Source organism: Oryctolagus cuniculus, chromosome 15 (assembly GCF_051225735.1).
Source record: "Oryctolagus cuniculus isolate XC-2025 breed Fujian yellow rabbit chromosome 15, ASM5122573v1, whole genome shotgun sequence".
NCBI classification, from domain to species: Eukaryota; Metazoa; Chordata; class Mammalia; order Lagomorpha; family Leporidae; genus Oryctolagus; species Oryctolagus cuniculus.
The window spans coordinates 70615370-70635002 of record NC_142881.1 but is presented as its reverse complement, the minus strand read 5'-3'; the positions used below and the strand labels follow the sequence as shown (position 1 = coordinate 70635002).

Genomic DNA, 19633 nt, shown 5'->3' with positions numbered 1-19633 from the left:
ATGTTCACGGAGTAGTGCATTGACCTTGCTTTGTTAAGATTTACAGGTGTTGCTGGGGCATAGTAGGCTGAGCCTCTACCTGCATCACCAGCATCCCAGTTCCAGTCCCAGCTGCTCATCTTCCGATGTGGATCTGTGCTGTGGCCTGGGAAAGCAGTGGAAGATGACCCAAGTGCTGGGGCCCCAGCACCCGCATGGGAGACCAGGAAGAAGCTCCAGGCTCCAGGCTTTGGATTGGCACAGCTCTTGGTGTTTCACCCGTTTGGAGAGGAAACCAGCAGATGGAAGACTTTTCTCTCTGTCTCTCCCTCTCTCTGTCTGTAACTCTGTCTCTCAAATAAAGAAATAAAACCTTTAAAATTTTATTTATTTATTTATTTGAAAGCCAGAAAGAGAGAGAGAAAGAGATCTTGCCTATGTTGGTTCACTCCCCAGATGTCCACAGCAGCTGGAGCTGGGCCAAGACAATGCCAGGAACCAGGAGTTTCTTCCGTGCCTCCCACATTGGTTGCAGGGGCGCAAGCACTTGGGCCATCTTCCACTGCTTTTCCGAGGGCATTAGCAGGGATTTGGATCAAAAGTGGAGCAGCTAGAACTTAAACCGGTATTGACATAGCATGGAAACTTTACCTGCTACATCAAATGGTTGGCCCCCGTACTGATTTTTTTTAAAAATAGCTCTTACACCAGTAAGATCCCAAGGTAATCAGAGACAGACCTCTTAAAGGTCCCATCTGAGGTGCCATCTTTTATTGGAGTAGGGGGTGCCAATTATATTACCATTTGCTTCTTAATGAATTCACAATATTAATGAGCATCATGGGTTCTTGCCTAAGAAATCTGGATTTATACCAAGTACCAGGAGCCAGCCATGTCGAGGAAAATGTCTGCCAGAAAGCAAGGAGCAGGTGGCCCAAAGACGATGTGCAAGCCTGCAATGGTGAAAGAGACAGAGGGCCAAAAATGGCTGGGCCCACCAGGTCCCAGGCCTTTAATCAACTTCCAAAGGGGAGTGGTTAATTACCCTGATAGGCAGGTGGGCACAGGGGTGTGGTCAGGTAGGGGCATACCCATCCTGTTCTGCAAACATCTCATCACAACTGCTGTGGTGCTACTGCACAGCCCTCTACTGCTGCACTACGTGTGAATTTACATGTGGGAGAGGAGAGTTCGAGTCCTGGCTGCTCTGCTTCCAACCCAGCTTCCTGCTAATGTGCCTGGGAGGCAGCAGAGGGTCCAAGTACTTGGGTTCCTCTTCTCCACATGGGAAACTCAGATGGAGTCTTCCTGACTGTGGCTTCAGTCTGGTGCTGGCCCCACCCCAGCTGTTGTGAGCTTTTGGGGAATGCACCAGAAGATGCAATGGTTGTCTCTCTCCCTCCTCCCATCTCTGTCACTCTGCCTATGGTAACTAAGAGTACCTAAAACGTTATCTATAGAAGTGAAATTGCCACTTTGAGATGCAATGATGGTTTACAGCCCTTGTCTCTACTGTTTGTTGAACTCTTTACTTAGTGTAGGGATAATGAGTATAAAGTAAACTGAAAATAAATCTTTGTAAAAATTAAGACTGGGACTAGGAGAGGGAGGAGGAAGAAGTGGGAGCATGGGTGGGAAGGATCACCATGCTGCTAAATCTGTATATATGAAATACATGAAATTTGTATACCTTACATAAAATTAAACTCGTTGCTGGAGGCCAGCCTTACCCTGAACTCAAGCCAGACAAGAATACAACAAGAAACGATAGGTGAACATCTCTGATGAACATATATGGAAAATTTTTAACATACTGCCAAATCAAAACTGACAGCAATCATAAAGATCCATCATGGTCAAGTGGTCATAGTTCTGTTAGAGTCGACCGCCCGAAAAACGTCACCAAGAGACACGTCTCTTATGCAAACAGCAAGGGGAAGCTTTATTGATTATCCAGCATGCTGGGGCTGTCTGACCATACAAGAGCAGAGCAGCCCTGAAAAACCAATGGTTAGGGTTTATAAAGGGAAAAACCGCAAAACTGGGGAAGGGGGAATACACGGTTGCTATGCACAGTTGCTATACACAGTTTCTAAGATCAAAAGAGAGTACATAAAATCAAAAGAGAGTATATGGTTACTGGGGTCAACATAACCTAAAACCTAAGTGAAATTAATATTCATCATAATCTTGACAATACCAGTTACAATATTACAATTAGCAATTAGGACTTGACATTAATGTAAGACACAGACAAATCACATCTTCATTATTACCCCAGGTATCCCAGGTGCCACTTGAGCAATCATGCTAGGGGGTTTTTGTGCTCTGCCAAGGGTGATGTAGTGCACTGCTATTGTCCGACTATTTGAGATCATAGTTTCAGACCAGAGTCTCATGGCGGGGGCGGGGGGGGGGGTGCTTTCTCAGAATGGAGTCTCAAGTGCTCCAAAATGGAGTCCCTACTGTCAAGGTGCTACTTCACTCTGTCTTATTTTTACAGCTGTACCAGGAATGTTATAACCTGTAAGGTTAAGCTTTACTTTTACACCCGCACATATACAATTTTAACTCTTCAGTTCAAGGATGCCTATATGTGGATGCCAGGGCCACAGGTGGTGGCCTATTCCACTGCACCCAGCGCCGGCCCCTATTTATCTTTCTTTAAAAAACATGTATGTATTGGAAAGACAGCGTTACAGAGAGCGACGCTTGGAAAGGGTGTCCCCTACAGATAATGACCAGGCCAAGACGGGGCTAGTCGGGCCACCCCCTTGCTTGGCAAGCCCGGGGCCCTCCTCCCTCCTCGCGGGTTGGGCGGAGCAGCCGCCCAGGCCCGCCCCTGCTGGTCCTACATCCACTGCACTGGGAGCAGAGCCGGCCGCGCACCCCAGAAAGGAGCTGCAGCGATGGCGATGGCGATGGCGATGGAGGCAGGCAACGCGGCCTACTTCCAGAGGGGCAGTGTGTTCTGGTTCGCGGTCCTCACGCTCTCCTTTGGCTACTACACGGTTGGGACAACCGCCTGGAGAGAGCACTCCTGTCACCCAGGCCTCCGCCTCCACTTAGAGGAGAGGCCGCGCAGGCGCAGTTCCAGCTCGTGTGCCTGGGAGCAGAGGGAAAGACGGGAACCCAGAAGGAGGCGCAGGCGCAGTAGGCTGCCAAGGCTTTTGGCAGGTGTTCCAGGCCTTGGGAAACCGGTTTGCCTGGCTTTCCTCACGTGGGGGCGGGAACGACTCCCCACCTGACCACTGAGAGCCATGGTGCTTGCGAACACGAAGGCCGGAAGGGTTGCTACCGCCTACTTCGCTACGGCCAGACGTTTGCCCTCGCTGGTCACGGGGCTGAGGCTGGGATACTTTGCGGTGAGGGGCGCGGGCGCGGGCGCCTGTGTTTGGGCCTTCCGGGCTGTCGTAGCGCCAGGGGCGCCGTGGGAACGGGGTCGGTGCGCATGCGCACCGTGCGGTTGCCTAGGTTACGAATGCCTGCGGACGCTAAGCGGGGTTTTAGAAGCTTTAGAGTGTTTGAAGCAGGGGGAGTTGCTTGGAAAACAGCGGATAAACCCAAGGGACGGCTAGGATTTCACTGGTGAGCAAGAACCGGTGTGACAGCAGGAGGACAGCTCTACTGCGGGGAGGAGTGACTTTCGTCTCACTTCCAGGATAACGAACGGGAAAGACGCCCGGAAACAGGTTGGGGTAAACCGGTATCATGTAGGAGGAAGGAGAAGCTATTTTGGATCTTTCCCGGGAGATCCTGGAACCTGGACGGGTGTCATTTCCACAGCGGCGTCGCTCTGACCACCTCCGCCCTCCTTTCGCCGTGTGCAGGATGGAGGCGTGGGACTCTAGTTTTCCCGAGTGCCCTTTCTGTGCCAGGATCCCGCGACCCTGTTCGAACAGACAAGCTGGGAAACTGAAGATTCGAGTTGGAATTTAGTGGAACTGGCAGATGCCAGCCCCTCTCCACCACGCGGTTAGGAGGCCGCAGTGATATGTTGTAGTTTATTGGAATATTGACTTTAAACAGCATCCTGGGAGAAGTAGTGTTGCCTTTGGTGCAGATCTAAGTGGAGCACTAAACTTTGGAGGGGTTGACAGTGATTCACAGAAAGGCTTGTAACAGAGCCTGAGGAGGAGTTGGTAAGGTCACCACAAAAACCTTACATGAACGAGGAGTTGCTGTTAAACCTTCGCGAGTCTGATTTTCCGAGTGTGTCTGCGTGGTGTGCAAGAGTGGAAGAGCATGATTCTAACTGCGAGATTGAGCTCAAGCCACCGTTTGCAGGACAGAAGCTGGCCAAAGCACGCAGACTCCTACAAGTCTAGGAAATAATGTTTGGGGTGGAATTCATGAAAAATCGGATCCGTTCCGCCAGTGCACGGAGCCTGATCATCACCTCGTTTCTTTGTGGCATACGTCCATTGGAGCTGCTTTTTAGAAATAGAGGATGGAGATTCAGGTGTCCTCCTTCAGACCCTCTTTCCCCGGAAGTTACTTTGGTAGAATCGGTGTTCTTTCCTACCTGCTGGTCTTTCAGGTGCCCTAATGGTTTCTTTGTGCCTCTGGTTCTCTTTCAGTGGGTTGTCCTCTGGCCGCAGAGCATCCCTTATGAGAGCCTTGGGCTCCTGGGCTCGTTCACTCAGTCCCTGGTGGACCATCATCACACCCTCCTGCACAACAGGTAAGGAGAGCTGCAGAAACGACACGCTGGTCTCGCTGGAGACCTTGAAGGCCTGCAGTTGCCTTTAGGTATTGAAAATGGCACTAGTTCACGTTTAGGAATCTTTCCAGATTTCTGTTAGATTTTATCATTAGAAATCCCCCTTAAACTAGACTGTTTCCTGCTGCCACTCTAACCGCAGGTGAAACTTCAAGCAGATGCATAGGTAATCCCAGTCACTCTGAGATGTCAGGAAGTCCAGTTGGTAAAGCCATAAACTTTTTTTCTTTTTCTTTTTCTTTTTTTTTTTTTTTTTTTTTGACAGGCAGAGTGGACAGTGAGAGAGAGAGACAGATAGAAAGGGCTTCCTTTGCCGTTGGTTCACCCTCCAATGGCTGCTGCAGCCAGCGCACTGCGGCTGGTGCACCGTGTTGATACGAAGGCAGGAGCCAGGTGCTTCTCCTGGTCTCCCATGGGGTGCAGGGCCCAAGCACTTGAGCCATCCTCCACTGCACTCCTGGGCCATAGCGGAGAGCTAGCCTGGAAGAGGAGCAACCGGGAGAGAATCCGGCACCCCGACTGGGACTAGAACCCAGTGTGCTGGCGCCGCTAGGTGGAGTATTAGCCTGTTGAACCATGGCACCGGCCAACTTTTCTTCTAAAATAGATAATGCAATCTCATCCAGGAGGGGCTGAGGAGCCTGGCTTGGGGAACAGGGTGCAGCTGGTGCCTTCTCTCTCGTTCTTTTTTCCCTTGTTCCCCAGCAACAGCTGCTTTTGGACCCCTTGGAATGGTGGGAATAGTTAGGGGAAGGTGGGTGTAGTCTTCAGTGGGTGCTGCCTGGGGACCAGGCGTCTGGGAGCTGGGTATGTTGCAGACACAGTGCTGACTGTTTGTCTCTGGGAGGTCCTCAGAGGGATCCTCCTGTGCAGTTCTCTATGGCTGCTGCACGTGCCTCCTCCAGCCTGCCTCTTGCAGTTCCATCCTTGGCATTTGTGTTTAGGGGAAATCATCCTCTTAGTGAGGTTACCTTTGTGTTGGGCCTCCAGGTCGGATTACCTTTTAACCCTCCCCACCCCCCATATCAAGTGCCCTCCTGCAAGACCTGCAAGGCTCACAGTAAGCAGCCTCCAGTTCTCCCCCCGGACCATCTACAAGTGGGGTCCTCAGGGTATCACTGTTCCTTTGCTCTCCCTCTGTGCAGGCTGAACCCATCTCTATGCTTTGGAGTGACACAGTTGCCCTTTGCCAGAGTGCAAGTGGATTTCCAGGTGGCTTGGTTGAAACTGTTCTCTGGGCTTGAGACTGTGGTAGGAAAGCCCAAGCGTTCTGAGACTCCTTCCCAGTGGCCTCTTGGGCCTCCCTGAGGTCTTAGCCGAGGATGTTTGGCCCAGCCCTGCAGCTTGACAGCTGTTGTGACTGGCATTTGGAGCCTCTAATGAAAACCAAAAGACTGTGTTGTGTTGTACACTTCTTTGAAGGGAGAAGGAGAACAAGCCCAGGGAGGTTGCGTCTCTCTTACTGTGTTCCTAAAATCAGTGCTTTAAGGATCTAACGTGTTAGAATGTGCCATAGCTCACTATAAATCAGAATTAATACTCCTTTTGATTTGTGAGATCAATGAAAGAGTAAATAAATTTGAATGCATGAATACATGAAGACATGGTATAAATTTGGAGCTTCCTAAATCCTACTGCCCAGGAATAACTACTTGTAATATTTTGTTGAGTTCCCTTTTGTTTTAATCCATACCTGGTAATTTTTAATTCAGTCATCATCCTGTAGGAAAGAGTACTTTGTGCTGTATGTAGATACAGAACTGACCTTGGAGGTGGCAGGAAACTAACATTTACTAAGCACCTTCCATGTGCCAGTCCCTAAACAGGAGCTCACGGACACAATCAGGCTATAAAATAATCTCTTAAATCCCATGTTTTAAAAATACATACCTTTCTGTATTTCTTTTAACCAGAGATAAGATTGGACTATATGTTTGACTTTATATCTGCTATCATCATACAATTAATGACTATGCCATTGTTTTGTTTTGCTTTGTTTTGTATTTCATTTTAAAGATTTATTGTATTTATTTGAAAGAGTTGCACAGAGAGAGAAGCAGACACACACACACACAGAGAAGGGTTTTCCATCCTCTGGTTCACTCCCCAGTTGACTGCAATGGCCAGTACTGCACTGATCCAAAAAAAGGAACCAGGAGCTTCTTCCGTGTCTCCCATGTGGGTACAGGCCCAAGCACTTGGGCCATCTTCTACTGCTTTCGCAGGCCATAGCAGAGACCTGTATGGGAAGTGGAGCAGCAGGGACACAGCACCGGCCCTGCCATGGTGTTTGTTTTTGTTTTTTTCCATCGTGCCATGTTTTTAAAATAACCTTGAAGGCAGGCACTTGGCCTTGCAGTTAAGATGCTACTTGAGGGACGACACTGTGGTGTAGCAGGTAAAGCCTTCGAGACCTGCAATGGCAGCATCTCATATGGGTGCTGGTTGGAGTCCTGGCTCCTCCACTTCCGATCCAGCTCCCTGCTAATGGTTTGGGAAAGCAGAGGAAGATGGCCCAAGGCCTTGGGCCCCTGCAGCTGTGTGGCAGACATGGAGGAAGCTCCTGGCTCCTGGCTTCGGGTTGGTGTAGCTCCGGCCATTGTGAAGATAGAGAGTAAACCAGCAGATGAGGACTTTCTCTCTCTCTCTCTCTCTCTCTCTCTCTCTCTCTCTCTGCCTCTCCTCTCTCTGTATAACTCTGATTTTGAAATAAATAAATAAGAATCTTAAAAAAAATAAAAGAAACTCATGCCTTTGTCACATTCTGGTTGGCTGTTGCTTAGCCTTTCTGCATCAGTTTCCTTCCCCATCAAGGGAGATTAGTCTATTCCTTGTAAGACCTTTAAGAGGATTAAATGAACTACTCCACTGAATGCCCCAGCATAGGGCCAAGCAAAGAAATGTGAGCTTCCCTTCTCCCCCTGTAATGTGTTAGGGAAAACCCTTTTGATTAGGCCTGAGTGTTTGCCCACTTTTCATGTGGTGAAGTTTAATTAAATATTGAAGATATTTAACACTCTACGTAGGCATCATTTAGTCAATGAACACCTGTTAGCTATCTGAAAAGGGCTCTAGAGGGCCCTAAATATCAGTAATTTACCAACTATTTGGGGTAATTTACTAACTATTTGCTTGTTCTTGGGGAGGGAGCCAGCTGGGGACTTGGGGAGGAACCAGGAGGGTTGGGTGATACAGGGAGGCAGCTGGGGGCTCAGGAAAGCTGCTCACTTGCCAGCCGATGGAATGGACATGGTGCTGCAGAAGAGGGAACCAACCCCCTGGAAGGAAGATCCCATCTCCTGGTTTTCCGTCACAAGCTATCCAGATGCGCTGGATCGGTGACAATTCCAACGCCCACCCCTGCCATCAGGACAAGCCCTGGTCCCAGCTCCACCTGGATCCCCCTTCTCACACTGGGGGCCCTCTCTGCCATCCTGTCCATCTCGACCAGGAAGGCTGTCTTCCACTGGGCCACACATGACGTGGGTGCAGGCGTTGCTCACTGTCCTCTGGGAGTAGGTCCTCATCTCTTCTTCCAGGCATCCCCGGGGCTGGGCAAGCAGGAACAGTGAGGTCAGGAGGAGGAGCAGCATGGCCTGGGGAGAAGAACAGAGAGGAAAGGACATGATTTCGGCTCTAGGACACGGTATAGGGCATGGCCCAGCTCCTGAAGGTCAGAAGCAGCCACTCCTTACCCCTCCCACTTCCTGCTATGGAGCTCAAAGCAGCCAGATGCTCAAAGTGGTTTGGAGACAAGATGGGCACACGGTCCAGCCTCGGAGAGCACTGGGACTCTCACATGGGTTGATCACAATGTCCTCGTTCTCACGTCCCCCATGCCATCCTCCATTCTGCCTTTTCTTGGGCACTGCCATTGAAACAGTGGCCAGCATGGACGGTCCTCACTGAGGCTGTGTGTTCCATCCCCAAGGACCCAGTGAGTGCTCCCTCCAGGCAGGACTTTTGCCTTCTTGGATTCTTTCACCTTCTCTGTAACAGGAGGTGGTTGGCTCAGCTCAGACAGGCAACCTTCTACTCCCTCACTGACTTGTCGCCTTGAGTGGGTTAGCAATGGCAACTCACAGTGTTGGAAAATGAATGGGGGAGGGGGGTGGGGTGGGAGGGAAGGGCACTGTGGCATAGCGGGTAAAGTCTCCGGCTGCAGTGCTGACATCTCATATGGCAGCTGGTTCAAGTCTCAGATACTCCACTTCCAATCCAGCTCTCTGCTGTGGCCTGGAAAAGCAGTGGAAGATGGCCCAAGTCCATGGGCCCCTGCACCCATGCAGGAGGCCCAGAAGAAGCTCCTGACTTCGGGTCATCACAGCTCTGGCTGTTGCATCCATCTGGGAAGTGAACCAGCAGATGAAAGACCTCTCTCTTTGTCTCGGCCTCTACCTCTCTGGAACTCTGCCTTTCAATTAAGGAAGAAAGGAGGGAGGGAGGGAGAGAGGAAGGGAGAGAGGAAGGGAGAGAGGAAGGAAAGAAGGAAGATGAACCAGGGTTCTCAATGCCTAGTGACGTCTGACTGAGCTCAGTCTGCAAGTGCAGCAGCATATGCCAGGCGATTTGCCAGTTCTGAACCAGAGGTGGCCCCCAAGCAGAAGAAAGCCCCCGAGGGAACCCAGGGCACGTTTTCACCCAAGTTTCACCCACCAAGTTAGCAGCTGCAGAGACTCAGCCCCTGCAGTTCTTCCCAGTGTACCTGAGAGGGCTGGAAGAGGGGACTTATGAGGGAAGGTGATACACCAGGTGGCCCCGGCCAGGGGAAAGGGCTTGTGGGACGTATGAGCAACTACCCAACAGGACATCCAGTTACCACCTGACAGGAGATGGTAACAGAGCACAGGGTAAGTGCAGGACCCGGGCCACTCTCTGCATCTGGGTGTCTTCCTGCCAAAGAGAGAAACCGTGAAGTAATGAGGGTGGAAGTGGGAGTCTCAGAGGCTGGACACAGAGCCAAAGGGTGCCCTGCAAAGAAAAAAGGGTCAGCAGGCCAGCTCGGTCAATGTCAGGAGAGGGGCTACCTGGCCAGAGGCGCGCCTCTCCAACAGCTGATGATGCGCCGTGTAGGCGAACCCTGTAACTCACGAGCCTCTTGCGCTGTTGAATTTGCCACCTCCTCAGGTGCCCCGCAAACCTCTAGAAACACTAAGCTGAGCTCACAGGCTTGCACTCATCCCTGTAGAGCCTTCCTGATCACTCAGGGGCCGACCCAGGCCAGTACGTGAGCAATGTCCCCTGTCCCACAACTGCGTCAACTCTGGGACCTTGAGACTGATTTGGGGAAAAAATGAAAGCAATACACCTTCTCCCACCAGCTCAAGACGGCTCAGAAATGCCATCACCCATTGCTGAAGGAAGGATCCAGACACAGGCAGGCTCAGAGGTCTCAGACCTGAGATTCAGATGGATAAGGCAGCCACCGCCCCTCAACCCATGCAGGGTTCACTTTAAGCTAAGCCTCCAGAGTAAGATTTTATAGGAAAAAAAGGACACCTCTGGACACATGGTTGGAAAGCCAGAGTCCTAATTCATTAAGAATCATTTTAAGTCAAGTCTAGAGGCCAAGAGAGAAGCATCGGGATGGGTGTCGAACCCAAGCCTGTGAATGCCGGATCTGTTTCTCCTCCACTTCTCTTTCTGAAGAAACCAGGAGCAGACAAGGAGCCAAGAGAGAAGGTGGAATTGCACTGCCCACCTGAGGCTTCCAGGCAAGAGCATCTAAGAGAGGGTGTCCCATCCTACTCACCCACCGCACCCCCGTTCAGCAAGTAGGTGCCCTGCTGGTTCCATGCCGCTTAGTGGAGGGCAGACGGGCACCTCCCCACCCCGTGTGCCCCCACCTCCCAAACCCAACTACAAGACCAGAAGAGCTGCAGACCCTCCTCCCTTCAACTCCAGCATGGTACACTGTCCAGATGGCCACAGGATATTCATAGGCCACAGGGAAAAGAAAACGAGACACTCACAGGCTGCTTCCTCTGGGGCCCCAGGAGCTCCAGACAAACTGGTGCTGGCTTGGCAGGTGCGCACTCTTTATGCCTGTCCTGTAAGCTGAGCTGCCAGGCCCTGGTCTTCTGAGAACTCCCTTCAAGAAGTAGAGGAAGTTTTCTTCCTTGTTGACTCACTCCCTCTTACCCCCAACTGTGTGCTAAAACCCTGATGCTGAGAAACAGAACACTTCCCACATCATCACGTTAGGGTGATTCCCATCTGCACCCCACTGAGGCTCTGGGAGCCCAAAACAACCCCCTCAGTGTCCGAATTTTAGAGATGTCCATGAATCTGAGGTCCAGACATTACTGAGTTGCACAATGACCTAAAGTGACTTCAAAAAGGAAGCTCACATCTGCAGATCTCAAGAGCCAGGGCCTGCCGTGTGCAATTTCTCTTCTCCATCTCAACAGCCCGGATTGTGAAAGAGCTGCTTGGCATATCCGGGCAGGGGTGAGGCAGGTGCAGGAGCTGCAGAAGCAGCAGCCTTGGGTGGGGGGAGGGGAGTGACTCGTGGAGCTGCCACCTGTCCCTCTTTGGCAACCTGCTCCAGGCCTCAGAGAGCCCCCGTTTTCCTCTTGTGAGAGTGACTTCACAAGCAGGCCTTGACCTTGCCTTTGTTCAGACTTGTATTTTCCACTTCCTCCCCTGGTGTCTGCCTTGTGCGTTGAGATAAATTAGGACCCCTGAGCTGTGAACACTCTTGTCACAGACCTGCGGGAGGGAGCTATTAACTTACAGTGCTTGGGGGGTAGTGGTCCACCCTCTGCCACTGCTGTCATCTTTGCTCCTGTCTTGAGTCTTGTGACTTGATCTTTTGCGTCAGTTTTGCCTAATTTTGCATGCAAGCAGACCTATTTCTCCAATATCCTCCCTTGACCACCCACAGGTGCTGCTCACTTGCTCCTGCCTTTGGATACTCCTGGTAGCATCTCCTTGCATAATGTTAAATCTACAATGTCACATTTCCCAGACTGGCAAAGAAAGGTGGTTTTAAAAAATATTTATTCTCTTTTTTTGAAAGGCAGAGTTACAACAGTGGCAGAGACAGAGGAAAATCTTCCATCCACTGGCTCATTCCCCAAATGGCAGCAATGACCGGTGCTGGGCCAGGCTGAAGCCAAGAGCCAGGAGCTTCTTCCAGGTCTCCCACAAGGATGCAGGGGCCCTCCTCTGCTGTTTTCTCAGGTGTATTAGGAGGGAGCGGGATCAGAAGTGGAGCAGCTGGGACTCAAACCCAGGGTCCACTCTGGCGCACGGCTCAGGTGGGGTGGCCTTGAGGATGGGTGGCCGTGGCCAAGTCTTCTCAGGAACCACTTTCCACTGGAGGACCAGGAGCTGAGCTCTGGGGTTGCCCCACAGGTGTCCATGGCTGATGCTTTGATAGGGCTCAGTGTGACTTTGGGACATTGTAGGAAGGGCATGCAAAGAGGAAGATGTGCCCCCCACCCCCACCCAGACTCTCCTGTGGGTCTGGATCACACAGTCTGTGTTGAGGAAACCATCAGCATGTCTGTGGCTGCTGTGAATCCACTGTGGTGGCAATTGGACAACCAGGCTCACCAAGCTAAGGGGGACCTCGGTGGAGATGGCGCACTTAAAAATACCTTCAAAATGTCCTCTAGGAGTTGATTTTGACCACATCTCACCTGAGTCAATGAATAATGCATTTCTAAGGTACACTATGTCACCTGAAAATTCTGCAGTACAACCACCGGCCAGCAGAGGTCGCAGAGGAACATGCAAAGACCTTAAAGGGGAGGCACAGAGCTGAGCAGGGACTGCCCCAACCCCTTAGCAGGCTCCCCAGTGCAGCTGCCCAGACACACGTCACCCTGCTGTTCCTGATTCTGGCTCCCTGCTGGAAGTATTGCACCGTGCTGCACTGCACAGTGGGCCCCTTGGAGCCTCCACACACCAGACAGAGTGAAGGTCTGTAGTAGCCAGACACAAAGTCCCAGTTCCCACCAGAAACAATGCTTGGGCTTTTCTCTGCACAGTTTCAGATGCAAGGTGCTAGAGCCAGAGACTCAGTGCCTGCTGCCTCAGGTTGTCACTGGGTGGTGCCTGACAGCTCAAGTGACCAGGACAGGACCTGACACACTTGCATACTTCTGGTCACCATTGCTGCTTTGAAAGAGGTCGCGGGAAATGACTGGCTGGCTTTCCAGGGTTCTGTGCATAAGGAGCAACTGTGTATTGAGAAGGCCCCAAACTACAGGACAAATATGGCCAAATGCCCACCCCTCTAGCTTGGAGTGGACACCTCTCATCAAGTCCTAGAGCAGCTCCCCTGACCCTCCATATATCAGACAAAAGGGGTCCATTTGCCTGGGGAGTCAACAAATGATCGGTCTCCCACGGCAGTTCAAAGGAGAGCTTTATTGTGCCAAAGAGACGGGGAAAGTACAGCTCCCCAAAACTACTGCCTCTGTGAGAAGCCATTTTTGAGGGATTGTAGAGTGAGGGCGTGGCTGGGATAGAGGAAAAAGAGAAGCAAGAGGGCCCTACCTGCTCAAGCAACCCACAGCAGCACGCATCGTGTGTTCAAAACCCAACTCCTGCTGGGCTCTTGCAGCTCTCCTTGCTGTGAGGCCCAATCCCTGGGGTGCAGCATTGCAGGATCACCCTTCTTGGAATATTCTTGGGAAAACAAGAAAGAGAATAAATTGTTAGATGCTGTGCCCCTGCCCATGCCCCTGCCTGTTGTCTAAATCCTACTCTCCGAGTTACAGAATTTTTTTAAAGATGTATTTATTTGAAAGGCAGAATGACAGAGAGACAGACAGGCAGACAGAGTCTTCCATCCACTGGTTCACTCCCCCAAAAGGCCGCAATGGCTGGACCTGTACCAGGATGAGGCGCTTCTTCCGCGTCTCACACATAGGTGTAGGGGCCCAAGGACTTGGACCATCTTCCACCACACTCCCAGGTGCATTAGCTGCTGGTGCATTAGCTAGATCAGAAGTGGAACAGCCGAGACTTGGACTGGCAACCATATGGGGTAGTAGCTTTACCCGCTACACCACAGCACCGGACTCTGGAGAGATGTCGCTTTTTTTTTCATATTTATTTATTTATTTGAAAGTCAGAGTTTCACAGAGAGGAAAGTCAGAGAGAGAGAGAGAGAGAGGTAACAAATGAACTTGAGATTCTGGTGCTCTACAGAGTGGACTTGTGTTTCCTAAATGTCTTTTCTCTGGACTTTTTATTATTATTATTATTTCCCAGAAGTTTGGAATTTTTTCACTTTTGGGATCAATGACTTATATATTCATTTCCCCCATTGTTTCTGTGATGTCAACAGTTTAACTTAAAGTCCAAACCTATGTTCAGTTCTTGGTTTACCTGTTCAAAATGTAGCATTTTCAGGGCTAGAGTTGGGTGCAGTGGGTTAGGCTGCTGCTGTCTGCAATGCCAGCATCCCACATGGACATCAATTTGATTCCTGGCTGCTCCACTTCTGATTCAGCTCCCTATTAATGTGCCTGGAAAAGCAGTGCAAGAAGGCCCAAGGCTTTGGGCCTCTGCACCCACTTAGGATACTAGAAGAAGCTCCTGGCTTCAGCCTGGCTCAGCTCTGGCCATTGTGCCCATTTGGGGCATGCACTGGTAGATGAAAGATCTCGACCTCCATCTCTCTCCCTTCCCCCCGCTTCGTCTCTGTAACTCTGCCTTCAACTAAATAAATAAATCTTTATTATTATTTGAAAGGTAGACTTACATAGAGAGAGGGAAAGACAGATCTTCCATCTGCTGGTTTACTCCTAAAAGGCTGCAACAGCCAAGCCTGGGCCAGGCAGAAGCCAGGAGCTTCATCCAGGTATCCCGTGTGGGTGCAGGTGAAGTAACACCTTGACAGTAGGGATTCCATTTTGGGGAACCTGAGACTCCATTCTGGGAAGGTGCCCCACCCACACACACACACACCGTGAGGCTCTGCTCTGAAACTATGGTCTAAAACAGTTGAACAATAGCAGTCCACTACATCACACTAGGCAGAGCATAGAAACCCCTAGCATGATCGCTCAAGCTTGGAAGTGGATAGGCTGCACCTGGGTTAATAATAAAAATGTAATTTGTCTATGTCCTACATATGATTAAAACCAATACCTGGATTAATGTCAAGATTATAATTGAAATTGTTAAGATTGCAACTGGCATTGTCAAGATTATAATTGATACTCGTTTCGCATCGGTTTTAGGTCAGCTTGATCCCCATAACCATGTATTCCCCCCGATCCTAGCAACCATGTATTCCCATCCCAATTTTCAGTTTTTACCTTTATAAACCCTGTTGCTTTGGGCTTCAGGGTCAAGAGTTCTTTTGGGCATGAGCCCACTCTCCACCGCCGGCAATAAAGGACCATCAAATTTTATCAATGTGTGGTGCTCCTTTGTTTACACTCACTCAGGTACAACACAGGGGCCCAAGCAACTGGATCACCCTCTGCTGCTTTCCCAGGCACATTAGCAGGGAGCTGGATCAGAAGCAGAGTTCCAGCTGTTGAGGCCATCTGGGGAGAGGACCAGCGGATGGAAGACCTCTCTTTCTCTCCCTCTCTGCCTCTGCCTCTCTGCCTTTCAAATAAATAAATACATCGTTAATAATAAGTGGCACCACTGGGAAACAAATGGATGCCCATATGGGATGCGAGTATCACAAGCAGCAGCTTAACCTAGTGAACAACACTGGCCCTAATAAATCTTTTTTTCTTTTAACGTAGCATTTTTTTTCCATGACCTGACATGTTAAAGCCACAGCCCATCAGTTTGGTGAATCTGGTAAACTGTAAACTGGTGATTCATCAAACTGACTTTCAGCACACTGAGTTTTCCTAATGATTTTCTGTCAAATGCCCACTTAATGAGATTGGAGTTTCTTTTTCTCTTTCTTTTCTTTCTTTTCTTATTTTTTTTTTTACAAGCAGAGTTAGACAGTGAGGGAGACAGAGAAAGGTCTTCCTTCCGTTGGTTCACCCTACAAAGGCCACTACAGCCAGAGCACTGCGCCGATCCAAAGCCAGGAGCCAGGCGCTTCTCCTGGCCATCCTCCACTCTCTACTCGGGCCACACCAGAGAGCTGGACTGGAAGAGGAGCAACTGGGACAGAATCCGGCACTCCAACTGGACTAGAACCTGGAGTACCAGCGCCACAGGCAGAGGATTAGCCTAGTGAGCCGTGGCGCCAGCAATGAATGTGCATTTTCCCAAACCGAACTTTAGCTACCTGCTTGACCCTTTCTCAGACATCTCAATGCTTAATCCACTAGACTGCAACAATAGTAAGAACAACAGCCAACATTACTTTTTTACTCTGTGCCGCCTCTCACCTAACCATGAAGCAGTTATGAACGAATGTCCTCTATACCCAATTCCTGCAGGAAACCTACTGAGCATCATCATCATCAGTCATCACAATGATTTGAGCTTTACACCCTTGGGCAAGAAACCGCCCTGGTCCCACCCACATCTCAATACCACCTCCTGGGGCCAGCGCTGTAGCACAGTAGGCTAAGGACCTGGCCTGGAGTGCAGTATCACATATGGGCGCCAGTTTCAGAACTGGCTACTCCACTTCCGATCCAGCTCTCTACTATGGCCTTGGAAGGCAGTGGAGGATGGAGCAAGTCCTTGGGTCCCTGGACCCGATGAGACTGGGGGTGGGGTGTTGGGGGAGATTCTGGCTCCTGGCTTCATATCAGCACAGCTATGGCCATTGTGGCCAATTAGGGAGTGAAACCAGCAATGGAAGCTCGCTCTCTCTCTCTCTCTCTTTCTGCCTCTCCTCTCTCTGTGTAACTCTGACTTTCAAATAAATAAATAAATAAAATTGAGAAATAAATAAAAATTGATCACATTTGTGAGCTGGAAGATCAGGCCTCCACCCCACCCCGAGTGACCTCATGCCCCTATCTGACCACACCTCTGTGCCCACCTGCCAATCAGGGTAATTAACCTCTTGTCTGGAAAGGCAGGGACAGCCCTGCATTGAGTGGAATATGGAATCAGAAGAGTTTTGATCTGCAGACAATTTCACAGTTTCTTCTAGCAACGAAATTTAATTTCACATTGTTTCTTCTGGCAACCAAAAACTACCCTAATTCTCCAGATGCACGATGCTTTCTTCATGTTGTTCTCCCCATCCGATGACACTGGGAGAGTGTGGGGTGTTTGCTGTGACTCAGCACATGCCCATCCTGCTCTGTAGACATCTCATCACACTCCTCTGGCGCTACTGGACAGCCCTCTACTGCTGCACTACGTGTGAATTTACATGTGGGAGAGGAGAGTTCGAGTCCTGGCTGCTCTGCTTCCAACCCAGCTTCCTGCTAATGTGCCTGGGAGGCAGCAGATGGTCCAAGTACTTGGGTTCCTCTTCTCCACACGGGAAACTCAGATGGAGTCTTCCTGACTGTGGCTTCAGCCTGGTGCTGGCCCCATCCCAGCTGTTGTGAGCATTTGGGGAATGCACCAGAACATGGAATGGTTGTCTCTGTCTCTCTCTCTCTCCCTCCTCCCATCTCTGTCACTCTGCCTATGGTAACTAAGCATACCTAAAAGGTAATCTATAGAAGTGAAATGGACACTCTGAGATGCAATGATGGTTTACAGCCCTTGTCTCTACAGTTTGTTGAACTCTTTACTTACTGTAGGGATAATGAGTATAAAGTAAACTGAAAATAAATCTTTGTAAAAATTAAGATTGGATGGCTGGCGCCGTGGCTCACTAGGCTAATCCTCCACCTTGTGCGCCGGCACACCGGGTTCTAGTCCCAGTCAGGGCACCGGATTCTGTCCCAGTTGCCCCTCTTCCAGGCCAGCTCTCTGCTGTGGCCAGGGAGTGCAGTGGAAGATGGCCCAAGTGTTTGGGCCCTGCACCCCATGGGAGACCAGGAAAACTACCTGGCTCCTGCCATCGATCAGCGTGGTGCGCCAGCCGCAGTGCGCCACCTATGGCGGCAATTGGAGGGTGAACCAACGGTAAAGGAAGATCTTTCTCTCTTTCTCTCTGTCCACTCTGCCTGTCAAAAAAAAAAAATTAAGATTGGGACTAGGAGAGGGAGGAGGAAGAAGGATGGGAGCGTGGGTGGGAAGGATCACCATGCTCCTAAATCTGTATATATGAAATACATGAAATTTGTATACCTTACATAAAATTAAACTCGTTGCTGGAGGCCAGCCTTACCCTGATACTCAAGCCAGACAAGAACACAACAACAAAAAACTACAGACAAATATCTCTGATGAACATAGAATGAAAATTTTTAACATACTGCCAAATCAAAATTGACAGCAATCAAAAACATCCGTCATGGTCAAGTGGTCATAGTTCAGGGATGCCTATATGTGGATGCCAGGGCCACAGGTGGTGGCCTATTCCACTGCACCCAGCGCCGGCCCCTATTTATCTTTCTTTAAAAAACATGTATGTATTGGAAAGACAGCGTTACAGAGAGCGACGCTTGGAAAGAGTGTCCCCTACAGATAATGACCAGGCCAAGACGGGGCTGGTCTGGCCACCACCTGTGCTTGGCAAGCCCGGGGCCCTCCTCCCTCCTCGCGGGTTGGGCGGAGCTGCCGCCCAGGCCCGCCCCTGCTGGCCCTACATCCACTGCACTGGGAGCAGAGCCGGCCGCGCACCCCAGTAAGGAGCTGCAGCGATTGCGATGGCGATGGCGATGGCGGCAGGCAACGCGGCCTACTTCCAGAGGGGCAGTGTGTTCTGGTTGGCGGTCCTCACGCTCTCCTTTGGCTACTACACGGTAGGGGCAACCGAGTTGGGACAACCGCCTGGAGCGAGCGCTCCTGTCACCCAGGCCTCCGCCTCCACTTGGAGGAGAGGCCGCGCAGGCGCAGTTCCCGATCTCTCGCCTCCCAGCGGGGAGCGAAGACAGAACCCGGAAGGAGGCGCAGGCGCAGTCGGCTGCCAAGGCTTTTGGCAGGTGTTCGAGGCCCTGCGAAACCGGTTGGCCTACTTTCCTCAGGTGGGGGCGGGCACACTCCCCACCTGAGGACTGAGCGCCTGGGTCTTTCACGATGGTGCTGGCGAACTCGAAGGCCACAAGGGATGCTACCGCCTACTTCCGGACGGCCAGCCCTTTGCCCTCGCTGGTCACGGGGCTGGGGCTGGGATACTTTGCGGTGAGGCGCGGGGCGCGGACGCGGGCGCCTGTGTTTTGGCCCTGCGGGCTGTCGTAGCGCGAGGGGCGCCGTGGGAACGGCGTCGGTGCGCATGCGCGCCGTGCGGTTGCCTAGGTTACGAACGCCAGCGGACGCTAAGCCGGGTTTTAGAAGGTTTAGAGTGTTTGAAGCAGGGGCAGTTGCTTGGAAAACAGCAGATAAAGCCAAGGGATGGCTAGGATTTCACTGGTGAGCAAGAACCGGTGTGACAACAGGAGGACAGCTCTACTGCGGGGAGGAGTGACTTTCGTCTCACTTCCAGGATAAGGAAGGGGAAAGACGCCCGGAAACAGGTTGGGGGTAAACCGGTATCATGTAGGAGGAAGGCGAAGCTACTTTGGATCTTTCCCGGGAGATCCTGGAACCTGGACGGGTGTCATTTCCACAGCGGCGTCGCTCTGACCACCTCCGCCCTCCTTTCGCCGTGTGCAGGATGGAGGCGTGGGACTCTAGTTTTCCCGAGTGCCCTTTCTGTGCCAGGATCCCACGACCCTGTTCGAACACACAAGCTGGGAAACTGAAGATTCGAGTTGGGATTTAGTGGAACTGGCAGATGCCAGCCCCTCTCCACCGCGTGGTTAGGAGGCCGCAGTGATATGTTGTAGTTTATTGGAATATTGACTTTAAACAGCATCCTGGGAGAAGTAGTGTTGCCTTTGGTGCAGATCTAAGTGGAGCACTAAACCTTGGAGGGGTTGACAGAGATTCACAGAAAGGCTTGTAACAGAGCCTGAGGAGGAGTTGGTAAGG

The 19633-nt window shown here is 51.0% G+C and overlaps 1 protein-coding gene and 2 long non-coding RNA genes across 11 annotated transcripts in view; all 3 read left to right on the top strand.

Annotated features, from left to right (window-relative positions):
- Positions 1 to 15078, top strand: part of LOC149122058 (uncharacterized) — a 40211-nt gene extending 25133 nt beyond the window's left edge. Inside the window, exon 3 of the long non-coding RNA XR_016221023.1 lies at positions 13497 to 15078. This is a non-coding gene — a long non-coding RNA (uncharacterized LOC149122058). The remainder of the gene's footprint in view (positions 1 to 13496) is intronic.
- On the top strand, positions 2783 to 13190 carry LOC149122059 (uncharacterized). The gene is made up of 3 exons (XR_016221030.1): positions 2783 to 3344; positions 4560 to 4663; positions 11724 to 13190. It is a non-coding gene; the product is annotated as an uncharacterized LOC149122059 (long non-coding RNA).
- A 3180-nt stretch (positions 15079 to 18258) lies between the features above and the next one.
- LOC127482741 (transmembrane protein 254) overlaps positions 18259 to 19633 on the top strand; it is a 70155-nt gene continuing 68780 nt past the window's right edge. For 2 of the 9 annotated variants that reach the window (XM_089313587.1, XM_089313586.1), the window contains exon 1: positions 18259 to 18465. In XM_089313587.1, the coding sequence (XP_089169713.1) occupies positions 18370 to 18465 (96 nt within the window). In that variant the 5' untranslated portion in view covers positions 18259 to 18369. Of the gene's footprint in view, positions 18466 to 18549; positions 18845 to 19633 lie in introns of those variants that run through there. The other 7 variants (XR_016221012.1, XM_051831510.3, XM_070057940.2 and 4 more) reach the window with 6 other exon arrangements.